Genomic DNA, 12,749 nt, shown 5'->3' with positions numbered 1-12,749 from the left:
TAGCAGCCCGAGCAGACTAATACACCATTTATGTGAGCCAATCCCTGTCTTCCAGGGAATTAGAAGACCACGTGACCGAAAGCCTGTGCCATGAGCATGAGAATAAAAGCAATAGTGAAGCTGGCCACAGCTGGGGCAGCTCCAGCCAGCAAAACTGTGCTGACAAGCACGGTCAAAATAAAGGGGGAAAAATCTAGAAACTCAGGACCATGGAAGATACTGAAAGCTCCATTAAAAACAAACAAACAAACAAACAAAAAATAGAGAGAGAGAGAGAGAGAGCCCAAGAACGCATTTAAGGGGAAGTCTACTTCCAAATGAAGCTGCAGGCCTGGACGTTCTTCCACTTCAGTGGGTCTTGTGAAAATAAATTAATCTCTAGTGACTAAGATAGTCACGGAATTGAGAAGGTGTGGAGTTATCACATACAAGTCTTATCTATATAACTGTACCCCTAATGTTTTTCCCAAGACCCAAAGCTTCCTCATTGAGACACAGGGCTACATAACTAACTTTTATTCTTTTTCCAGTGATGGACAGCCTCCGGCTTCTGCGAACGCCTATTAACTTGAGAACTGAGCTCACACCATCTTGCTTTAAATGATCCCATGCATACGCTTAGAATCTCTCTCCAGAGAGTTTAGAAGCTCCTTTAAAGTCAGGACTATATACCTGACACATGGGTAAGTGACAAAAGTTTATTGCATGTGCCTGTCAAACACTTGCTGACCTTATATCCCATAAGGAAAGGGGTGGAGAAACAGACTAAAAAGACATTACTCTTTGGATAAACACATATTATCTCCCACTGGGCCTCCAACAGACATCTTTTTAAAATTCAGCAAAAATTTATACTCCTAATTAAAGCACAGAATACAGAATGCAATGTAGACAGCTTCCCATAATGTAAACAAAGCCTTATTTGCTTTTATGGTGAGAACCTAGTATCTTTGTCCTAATCTTGTATGACAGGTGCCTATCTCAAATTTTAGATTTCGTCTCATGATTCATATTATGCCTTCCTACTAAGTTATAGTTTTTTTCTCCCCTATTTAAATCCAAATTAAGCAAAAACTGGCCAAGACCCCCTTTGCCCTCAAATAGTGTTTGCCAAAGATTTTCAATGGCTTTAATATAATTTAAATGTTAAATTTGTTTTAAAACTGAGAGTGGCAGGAACCCACTTTAGCTGTTTATGCAAATCTCGAAACACCCAGGGCTTAATAAAGGACAAAGATACTCTAGATGGGAGATAAAGTTGACCCAGCAGCTCTAATACTGCTCCCTTCTCCTCCCCTAGTTCCATGGGTACCCAAGGTTTTTATTTCGTTGCCTGCAGCCACCTGACTCCAGTTTTAAGGGCTTGCACTGTACCTCTGCAACTTTGGCATAAGAGGACACAAATGCCTTCTGTTGTCCCCTCCAATTCCTAAATAGCACAGACCTGAAGGAAAAAGGCAGAGGCCCATAACCACACACTGACAATTTCCTCCTGCATACCACTGCGCCCCACGTCCTTGGTTCTGCGTGTTTGCACCATGTGCTGTCTGCTCCAAATGCCTTTCCTCCGTTTCTACTCTGTGAACCTCTACTCATTAATTTAATCCTAACTCAACCTCAGCTCTTTTGGGCAGCCTTTCTTGATCCCTCCTCACTCTCTGAGTCGATTGCTCTCTTCTTTGTGCCCTCACTATATTTTGTATTTGCTGCTATAACCACATCTTTAATACAGGATTATGATTATTTATTTATATGTCTGCCTCTACCTAGAACAAAATCGAAGGCTGGGGGCCGTGTATTACTCATTTCATATCCCGCCATCCAGTATTAGGCCATATGTTCCACTAATCCATTAATTAATTCATTTGTCCCATAAACATTGATTGTCGTCGATCTGTGGTACCAGGCATCTCTCAAGGAAAGAGGGATACACAGAACAGATCGAATCCAGGCTTACATGGAACTCACGTTCTTCTTGGGGGACACAGCAGATCCAGAACTATCCCATAAACAAATACATAAGATGCTTCTACATTGAGACAGAGGGAGATGTGGAGAGACAGAAAGCACTTGGGATTGGGTGCCAAGGAAGAATTCACTGTGAAGGTGACATCTGTGCTGAGACTCAGTGACAGAAAGGAGACAGCCACACAAAGATCTAAGAGAAGAGCATTCCAGGCAAGCCTGTTGAATGAAAAAGTCGAGAGGATTAAAGAGGCATGAACACATTGGCTTACAAAGTAAAGGTTTCTATTTCTAAATAGGTAATAGGAACCCAGGACTTAGGGGCTTCAGTCCTGGACATTCTAATTTCCAAAGACTGGCACATCTTTGTCACCCTGCCTAGGGTCTTCACTCTCTGGCTCTCAACTTGCCTCCCATGAAGGGTACTGTCTTACAACCTTCCCCTTCTAGACAGCACAGTTCTCAGCATGCCATCAAGCTAGCGTTCTTAACCTGAGTGCCATAAATGGGTAGAACTGCATGCAAATTTTTTGCAAGATGCTCATTTTTCAGGACAAAGATTATATATTATAGTTTTCTCAAGATAATCTTTAGTCTCCAAAGATGACAAAATCAACTTGCTTAGACCAAGAGTGAGAGATGATCTTCTATTTTGGGAAAGACCATGACTGTTTTATCCTATTAATATATATTAAGTATATGGTTTTGCAAAACATGAAATAAAACAAGAACAAGAACACCACCAGAACATCCATATAATCAGAATGACACTGGAGTATAGGGCAAGTGAAAACAAAATGGACCAAATAAAAAAAACTGAGCCTGTTAAACTTCATTCAACAACCTTCAAACACACTTTACTGAGAATGGACGTGTCAGAAACTGTCCTAGATGTAGACTCAAGATGAATAAATCCTTGCTCTCAGGGAGCTAATGGATTATCAGAGGCAGAAACAAGGCCAATGTAATGCAGCCCAACGGACAGTGTAAACAGAGCTTGGAAGCCAAGAAAAGAGAGCCCAAGAATCAAGAAAAGATGTTATTTAATGGAGTTCTTAAAGAAATAAACATTTCATCAGATTTGGTGAACAGAGTTAGTATATGAAGAGAGAATATATTTCAGACGGGGGAAGTAATATAGATAAAGGCACAAAGACATTAAACAAAGAAATAATCAATCATTCATTCCAAGAAGGGGGTGAGGCTTGATGAACAAACTGAGGAGGCAGCGCGGCTCAGACCCCCCGGGTGCCAACACTGTGCTACTTCCTTCTAAACAAGAGCTGACATGTGCTCAGTTCCAGGTGGGTGGAAAATGTAAAAGTTCAGTAGGGGGATAGGTAAAAAGATAGAAGAAAATATATACATAGAAAATAGAAGAAAAATGTGTTTCTGATATAGCCATAGAATGAGTGTAGGCAAGGGACTATGTGCATTCTTTCCATCTTTCTTTTCAAAAGTTGGAGAATAATTAAGCCTAGATATTTAACATAGTTTGACATAAGGAAAAGAAATAATCAGTTTTATAAAATATCTTTAGTGCCAGAGAAATGAGACGGACTAAAACGATACTCCAGTTACTGCAACTGCACATTTGGTAGCAACTTGAAAACAGCCAGGAGATTCCCTTCAAGGCCTTCCCAGGACAAATGGGATTCCTGGGGTCTACCCCTACCACGGCTCTACTCTGAAAATTATACAACAAAATCAATGTAGAAACATAAGGGGTCCCCAAAGCTGACTTATTCTTGCTCTGTGACCTTGCTATGTGACCAGTCTCATGGGCTGGGGGATCCTCATCTTGGTAAAACAGAAGAATTAATAAAATGTGAAAAAGGCAGGGAAGAAAGTCGAACTTGTACAGAAGTAATTTTCAGTGCAGCAAAGCTTTGCTTTCTAATTCCATCACACAAGCATCTTCCTTCTGTTTCCCATTTTCCACATGGTCCTCTATTTTTTCCTGCAGTCAAATGGATTTGTTAATGGGTTTGACTAGATAGTTCCTGACCTTTCCCACTGGGACTCAAGAACACATCCTGCTGCTCTCTGAAATAAAAATACCAGAAAATGCCCTTCTGGAGGCTCGGAATGGGGAAGAGGACACAAGTTTGGTGGGATAGGGGAGATTACAGAGCAATAAAAAAGAAGCCTGCGCATCCCCTACCTACTGGGCAGGCTTACCTGCCTCCGGGGCAACTGGCCGCGGGAGCGAGCCCCGATCCTGGACCAAGGTGACTTCTTCAGGCTCAGACGTGATCATGGCCCTGACCAGAAATACAGTTCTCAGAAACGGTATACTACCTCTCAACATTGAAGTATGGCAAAAATTAGGACGCTGTGACACTGTTTCTACTTCTAATGACGTGTGTCAATGCGCTGAGCTGCCATCATGCGTCGCTTCTAAGGCGGTGAGCGCGGCGGGTCCGGCTCGTCACGGGGACGAGGCCGCTCTTGCACGGGACGCCGTCGGGGGTCGCACTTGCCATGGGGGTCGCACTTACTTACCATGGGGGTCGCACTTGCCATGGGGGTCGCACTTACTTACCATGGGGCTGCTGAAGGCCGCCTGCCTGGGGCCCGGCACGTCGCCGGCGAGCCGGCGCGGGCACCCGCCTCCCGGACGCCCGCCGGGGGCCGCCCCGCCGCCCTGCGCGTCCGCAAGATCTTCGTCGTCAGAGACGGCTTCCTGATAGGACTCCAGCCTCCTGGCTGCGGGAAGGAAACCACACTGAGTCAGCACCTGGGAAGAACCCGTGTCTTCAACAGCTTCCTCGCGCCACTGCCCCGCTGGGGACCCGGATGTCACCCCCCACGCCCACGCCCGCCATTGGGGAACTTGGCTCAGACTGCACTAAGAGCAGAGCCACTCGGACAGGAGCTCTCCTCTTTTTCCGTCATCCAGTCTACCCGCTTACCTGCCTTTGCCCTGAATTTCAAGATTCTGTCCTTCGGATCTGGGCTTTAATGTCCCACTGAGGGAGGCCCTGCCTGACCAGCTAATCCACAGTAGCCATCCAGTCCTTCTATACCGTACCGCCTTCTTTTAATTTTCTACAAAGCACTTATCACTATTTAATATTTTTCTTGATTCCAGCATCTGGAATACAGAGTAGACAACCAATAAACTTGTGCTTGTTGCATTGCTAGCTGTCTCTAATCATCCTAAATCAAGCTACTGCATAAAGTATGGTTATTTTATAAAATGAAGGATGTTCTCACATTCTATTTATTCTAAGAGTTTTTGCTGGTGATTTTTAAGGACAAGGAGAGGCTAAGGGGCTATGTGGTAATCCTAGGTTCTAGTACCAACTTGGCAAAGAGTAAGTGATTTTTAGTAAATCTGAACCTTTGTTTTCAGAATGAAACATTTCAGACTGAACACTTAAGGATCAATGACTTTAAGATCTTTTCTAGTTATGCAAGCCTCATGATGTTCTCTCCCTAAACAATATAGAATATTTCCCTGAATGACCTTTCAGCTTCAAAAACTGGTCCATATATCACGCCCTAAAGATCCCAACCTCTACCATTCTCACCTATGCCTTTGCTTGGAGTATTCATTCTTGTCCTTTCCATTGATATTTACATCAATCCAGAACATCTTTAAAGCTTAACTCAAATGGCAGCTCCTCAAAGACGACTCTCTCATCCATGCTACTCACTGGAAATTTTTAGTTTTCATGCAGAATGTTCTATATACAAGGCATTTGTCTCATTTGATTATTATAACAATCCTCTGAGTAGGTACTATTAATACCCACGTTTTAGAAATAAATAAACTTAAGTAATTTGCCCCATCTCCCAAAAATGTTCCAGGCTAATCTTAAAACCAGTTCCATTAGATTCTATAGCCAATCCTCTGAGTCCTCATGGTGTACTGTTTCTAGAGGTGAAAGATACTTCTCAGGATCTTATAATGCACACAACAAAGAGTAATTTAGCCTAAAATGTCAATAGTGCTGCGATTGGTAAACTCTTGAGTAACTCAAGAAATTTACTGATGATACAATACCATTTTAAAAGTAGAGTACAGTCCTTTATCCACGGGGGTTATGTTATAAGACCCTCAGTGGCCTGAAGCCACAGATAGCATGGAACCTATATATACAATTTTTATGTACATATGTACCTATGATAAAGTTTTATTTATAAATTAGGCACAGTAAGAGATTAATAATAAAATAGATTATAACAATATACTGTAATAAAATTTATATGAATGTGGTCTCTCTCTTTCTCAAGATATCTTACTGTACTGTACCATGGGTAACTGAAACCATGGAAAACAAAACCTCAGATAAGGGGAAAACTTCAAGGCACATATAAACATGAAGCCTATACTTAATCATCGTGCAACTTCTCCCAGCCACCTTTAGGGAAATCAGTCACCATGCAACTGTGTCATTAGTATCATGCCAGCTAGCTCAACTATTACTGTAGAGCAAACTTGCTCAATAAGTACAACTGCAAGAGTAGAATCAAGAAGACACAGAGTTACTCAATTTTAATCATTTTGTGAAAAGTTATGAGAAGTAAATAGACCAGTAAAGTCACAATTTGATTCAGAAAACAAAGCTACTGGAGCTACAATTCTAGGCCCAGTGAGAACCTTATACAAACTGGGTATGATAAATCCAAGTTTCTTATCATATTTATAGGAAAAACTTATCCAAATGGCAATAAAGACTTTTAATATTTCTCTTAAAGTAGATTCTATTATTAGTGCCATGAATGCCTCAACATGGGACAGGGATTCTTGCCTCGTAAGAGAAAACATACAAAGTCTATTCTTTTCTTTGCCTGAAGGTAGGTATTGGGTCGGGTACCAAATTATCTACTTTATTTCTCTTCCTTATTTAATTCTCAATATGCCTTCCTTTCCCATTCCCTTCTTCAAATACCCAGTATCCTGATTATAGCCTGTTACTTGCATTGATTTGGTATCTAGAAGTAGGAATTAGACTATGGATCAAAAAGCTTATCATACTTTCAGCGTGTTCTCCAAAGGGCCAAAACTAAGGGTGAACAGCGTTCAGATGAGCTTCCTTCAACTGTATCATCTACACAGCCTCCATCAGACCTTTTGCTACAAGCTAAATCCCCAAACATTTCCAGCATTCCAACTTTTACCTGCTTGTAAACAACACACTCAGCTAAGCGTCCTCCATCTGTATTTTCTACATATCCTTGATACACAAACTTTTTGTTCTACACTCATTCACCATATATTTCTGGCATTCCAACAATGTCTAATATCCTGCTTTCAAAAACCAAACCTTAATCAGTGCAAAATCCACCTCCAATATTGACTGTCTAAAAATCAAAATAATATGGAATAAGAACGCTGACTTTGATCTTATGGCAATTAACATGGTAATTTTATGTTTACATGTCTGCCTCCCACATTGGACCATGAACTTAAGAGACAGCCCTATTTCTTATTTTAACAACAATAATTACGATGACAATAATAACAGCAGCTAATATTTATGGAGAATTCGTTTTCTGCCGTGCTCTGCTCTAAGTGCCTTTACATGAATTATTTTCTGTCATCCTCTTTACCATCCAATGAGGCAGATACCATCATTGATCTGTTTTATTGAGGCACAGAGAAATTAGGTGACTTTGCCAAGGTCACACAGCTCATAAGTAGTGGAAATAGGATTCAGACTCAGAAGACCTAACTTCAAAATCCTTGGTAAGACCTCAGTGCTGGCTCTATCTGTATCAGATTCACAAATTATGCATCACGAAAGCACTCTCTAGACAAGCTCAAATTGAAGGACATTCTACAAAATCCCACAAGAGTGCCCCTCACAACTGTTAAGTTCATCCAAAAGAAGGAACACCTGAGAAACTAAGGCTAAAGAGGATAAATGGGATGACCCTTATATGGTATCCTGCATAGGATCCTGGGACAGAAAAAGGACATCAGGTAAAAATTAAGGAAATTTGAATAAAGTATGGGTTTCAGGTAACAATGATGGATCAACATTGTTCCATTATTTATCACAAATGTATCCTATGACTAATGTAAGATGTTAACAGGGGAAACTGGGTGTGAGGGTATACTGGAGCCCTCTGTGATATCTTTGTAACTTTTCTATAAATCTAAAACTATTCCAAAATAGTTTCCTGCAACTTCAAGACACTGAAATCTGCCAAACACCAGAGAGCTAAGCATAGGATAAGATCACGGTCCCAGCAGATACCCAGATTCCTGCCTGGTGAGAGACCCCGAGCAGAGGGTGTACCTATCCAGTACCCAGACTCTTGACGCCAAAAAACATGAGGCCGTATATTTGCATTGTTTTAAGCCACTAAGTTTGTGGTGATTTGTTATGCAGCAAAGAAAACTGTTAATAACACAGTGATAAATGATGAACCAGGAAAATACTTGCTACATATGAAAGAAAAGGATAATACAACATCATGGTTGATACTCAAAATATTTAGGAACCGGTTTAAAAGAAGTGCACAAATAAAAATGGATGCTGGCCACAAACAACCTAGACTGGGGTGTACAGGCTGAACATTAATCCTGCCCTGAATAGATAAAAGTCTCCTACAGATTAATAACCAAAAAAACTCCATTTAAAAAACAGGAAAAGAATTCAATCAATTTATCAAGGAAATTCAAATGCCCAATAAACATACAAAAAATTAAATATTTCATTACTATTCAGAGACAAATCAGAGATAACGAAGCATTAACTATGTCTATAAAAATCACACAGATTAAAAAGTATAACTTTACCCCATGATGGCTAGGTATGTGAAACAGGTATTATTTTTCTGGGTTCTGAGAATGTAAATTAGCATGATATTTTAGGGTAAAATGTATCTTATAAAAATAATTGCACAAATATATATGCACAAAGATGCATACTCCATGCCGAATTTTCTGTTATCTACCATAATTTTTAAACTTGTTTATCTATCTCCTTGACGTTAAATCTAAGTTACATGAAATCAGGGACACATGCCACATATATTAGGAGCTCATAAGATATTTGTTGGAATGAATAAGTGACGTTCATTGAAAGTACTTATGTTATAGCAAGCAAAGTGGCCACCACTAAGCATAGCAAACTAAGCTAGACCATATATAGTGGAAGACTATGTTCTTAATGTTAAGTTAAATGACTTTAGGAAAAATTCCATGAAACACTGTTGAGTAAAAGAAACCAAGTGCAAAAATTATACTGTGACATGTTCTAATCACAACAGGTAAAAATGTGCAAAAATATATGTTCACATATAGAGAAATATGCATAAAGAAATGGATGATCACACATTCACCAAATTGTTAATAATGGTGATTAACCTCTAGAGAGTAGGGCTTGCAATTTGTTTTGTACACTTCTATGAATTATCCTCACAGAAGCACATATTACCTTTATGAATAACAAAATTAATAAAGTTCAAGTCTTTAAAGAAAACATAGAATTTATAAGTTTACTTGTTTAGAATCAGAAGTTCAGCACATTTTACTTATTTTTAAATGAGGTGTTACCCAAGCACCAGTGCATACCCAGGGCCCAAATGATGGGGCTAGAAGGAGCCCATAATCCCTTTGGAATTATTTCCAAAATATTTTTCAGAGAGATGGTCCATAGTTTCATTAGATTCTCAAAAGTACCTAAAGTGCAATATCATTGTCATCCCCTAGTCACCATCTTTTATCTCCCTTGGTAATTTACTTTTAAAGAAACCATAGCAGCGGACCCCTTAACTTTGACCTACTAACTTTTGAAGGGACAACAATGATGCTTAGAGCCCATTTGGATGTGTTAAGTACCAATGCTCAAATAAAGCATTTTTACTTCAGAATCACCAGATATTTAAGTGGTTGCAAAAAAAAAAAAAAAAAAAAAAAAAAAAAAGACCAATGTTAAGGTTGGTTTTTGTAGAAAACTCAACACTCACCATTTTCTTCATGGCAATAATCAAATCCCGCCACGCTACATCTTCGAAAAACCATCTTATTCTCAGTGAGGGTTCCTGTCTTGTCCGAAAAGAGGTACTGAATCTGTCCAAGATCCTCCGCGATGTTCAGGGACCGGCACTGAACAGTAGAGTCCATTTTCTCATTGTAGAAATCCACATCACTCTGAATGAAATATATTTGCCCAAGCTTCACGATTTCAATGGAAACATAGAGAGAAATGGGAATCAGGACCTAAGAAGATCCAAACAATTTAAGAAATGTTAAAGTAAGTTAAAGAAATGATGAGAAAATGAACATAGCTGGATAAGCAGCAAAGATCTTAAAACTCTATAAGCTTAATAGAAATTACCTGTAATAAAATGATCATGGTCCAAAACATATAGAATCCTGCCAACACTGGTGATATGATATGTCCATCAGGCTCAGGGATATTAAAAAAGAGTACGTGTTCATATCTGCTCAACCAGATTCCATGACCTTCCAAAAAATACACAGACATCAAAAAGATGCCACATATACATTATGCAAAAAAAAAGCTTTATTCCTAATGGAGAAGGGATGAGAGTTTTCATTTTAGCTGAACACCAATTGCTTGTTTTTGGAAACAAACTCAAATCAAAAGGCTACACATTCTCCTGCCCCTGTTTCTCTGTCTTTAAATCTCTGTCCATGTCCCTTCAGTACTGTGGCAACGTGCAAGTGGGTAGAGTCAACATTAAGGTTTCTCTAGCCAAAAGATGAGAGAGATAAGGATATGAAGAAAAAGATGACTGACAAATAAAAGCTCCCTTAGAGAAACTCAAACATTCATAAATATCATTTTAAAATAAAATACTTTAAATTAATGTCCTGCTGAAAGATGCCAGCAAATAATCAAATGTTACCCACCCACGGCACCAGTTAAACACATGATGACCAGAAGCAGGACACACCAGAGGACGTCTGTGTTTGCTCTTCTTTCTAATTTGCTGCGCTTATACCGTGGCCCACTGTTGTTCAGCATCGCTTTGGTTTCATGACCTGAGTAGGACATGGGACACAGCAGAAAATAGACAAATTAAAACCAGGAAGCAAATACCATACTTAAGCCTCTCTCTGGCAGACAATTTAATAAAATGCAGTTACATAACATATTTTGTCACATTAGTCTGCTTCTGTGATCCATTTAGAAAAACAGAGACCACTGATTAAGTTTATCAAGACAGAATTCGATTAATAAAATGTGGTATATGTACACCATGGCATTCTACTCGGCCACAGAAAAACAATGGTGAGCTAGCACCTCTTGTATTATCCTTGATAGAGCTGGAGCCCCTTCTACTAAGTGAAGTATCCCAAGAATGGAAAAACAAGCACCACATGTATTCACCATCAAATTGGTGTTAACTGATCAACACTTAAGTGCACATATAGTAGTAACATTCATCGGGTGTTGGACAGGTGGGAGGGGGAGGAGGGGATGGGTATATTCACACCTAATGGGTGTGGTGTGCACCGTCTGGGGGATGGACATGCTTGAAGCTCTGTCTCGAGTGGGGCAAAGGCAATATACGTAACCTAAACATTTGTAACCCTATAATATGCTGAAATAAAAAAAATTTCAAAAAAACAGAATTTTCTTTCTGCTTTCGCAGACTGTATATCTGAGTAAATGAAAAATGTTAACTTGTAGAAATGCACAGAGGAGACAAGGATGAAAATCAGAAGTATAACCAACCTGCATAAACCACAATGCCCACAACGGCCTCTGTGTTCCTAATGGTGCATCCTCTAAGCAATAGGTTTTCTTTACTGAGACCCACACGTTCTTTGTTGGAATGTTCTCTATAAGAAAGACAGCACATAGATTTATGTTTCAATAGCAACAGTGGGGATATAAAAACAAAACTCATCGTCCTTGAGTGTTCCTGGTTTGGAGTAATAAGCTAGAAATTTCACAGGAAAGGTTTCAAATCTCTGGCCTACTTACTTTTGTTATTTTCGTTACTTGCTTTAGCTAGGAAACAGCTGCAACAAGTTTCTAACTACCATTGTTTTCTATTAGTCACTGTCAACTTCTGTTACTACAAAATCTCAAAAATATTCTGACTAAGGATCTTGCTCTTCTAGTATAAACTCTATATAGGGCATCTTAGTAATTGATGAAGGAAAAATCTTGATAGAACTAGAAAATTATTACTTTCAACCTGGATAAAATCAAGAATCGTTTTAGGCAAATGATAGTTGGTGGCTGCTAAAATCATTGTTTCAAAGGCTGATGGGGAACTTTATAATAAAAGAATAAGGTTGATAACACCAAACTTACCAGGGGACAAGGGGACATCACGGGCTTCCTGATTTATGGGAAAGGAAGTCTTGGCCCCACAGGCCTAATCAAACCTCTATCAGGGAATCTCAACCTGGGGACTGTGGCTTCAGAGAATCTGTGAAGCCTTTGAAATTGTATGCAATATTTTGTGTGTGTGTGTGTGTGTGCATATACGTGTTTGTTATTTTCTAGGAAGAGAATCTGTTTCTTTCATTAGATTCTGAAAATGCCCCTTGACAGTTTATAGAAAATAAGAGGGCCAGAGAAACATGTTAAATGTTACCACAAGGATGCAGTTGGCCAAACCTAAAACGTGGTAGATTCTGCAGGCAAAATGACCTGGGTTGCTCAACAAATGAATGGTGTGGGAAGAAGAAAGGAAGATCGCTTCAACACAGGGGGCGGCAATCAGCTCAATGTAGAAGGTGGGAAATTCTATAAGCTGGATGACCCAATTTCTTCAGAGAGGAAATTTAGAGACATATCAACCAGAGGCAATGTGTAGACCTCATTTTGATCCTGGGT

At 39.6% G+C, this 12,749-nt stretch overlaps 1 protein-coding gene across 2 annotated transcripts in view; it reads right to left on the bottom strand.

Annotated features, from left to right (window-relative positions):
- Positions 1 to 12,749, bottom strand: part of ATP10D (ATPase phospholipid transporting 10D (putative)) — a 72,670-nt gene that overhangs the window by 33,763 nt on the left and 26,158 nt on the right. For both annotated transcript variants that reach the window (XM_045532955.1, XM_045532956.1), the window contains exons 6-10: positions 11,634 to 11,740; positions 10,805 to 10,936; positions 10,266 to 10,393; positions 9,895 to 10,147; positions 4,511 to 4,674 (exon numbers count right to left, since the gene is read on the bottom strand). In XM_045532955.1, the coding sequence (XP_045388911.1) occupies positions 4,511 to 4,674; positions 9,895 to 10,147; positions 10,266 to 10,393; positions 10,805 to 10,936; positions 11,634 to 11,740 (784 nt within the window). The remainder of the gene's footprint in view (positions 1 to 4,510; positions 4,675 to 9,894; positions 10,148 to 10,265; positions 10,394 to 10,804; positions 10,937 to 11,633; positions 11,741 to 12,749) is intronic.

This window comes from Lemur catta, chromosome 19, assembly GCF_020740605.2.
Source record: "Lemur catta isolate mLemCat1 chromosome 19, mLemCat1.pri, whole genome shotgun sequence".
NCBI lineage: Eukaryota > Metazoa > Chordata > Mammalia > Primates > Lemuridae > Lemur > Lemur catta.
The sequence above is the reverse complement of the archived record's forward strand: the minus strand, read 5'-3'. Positions and strand labels throughout refer to the sequence as shown.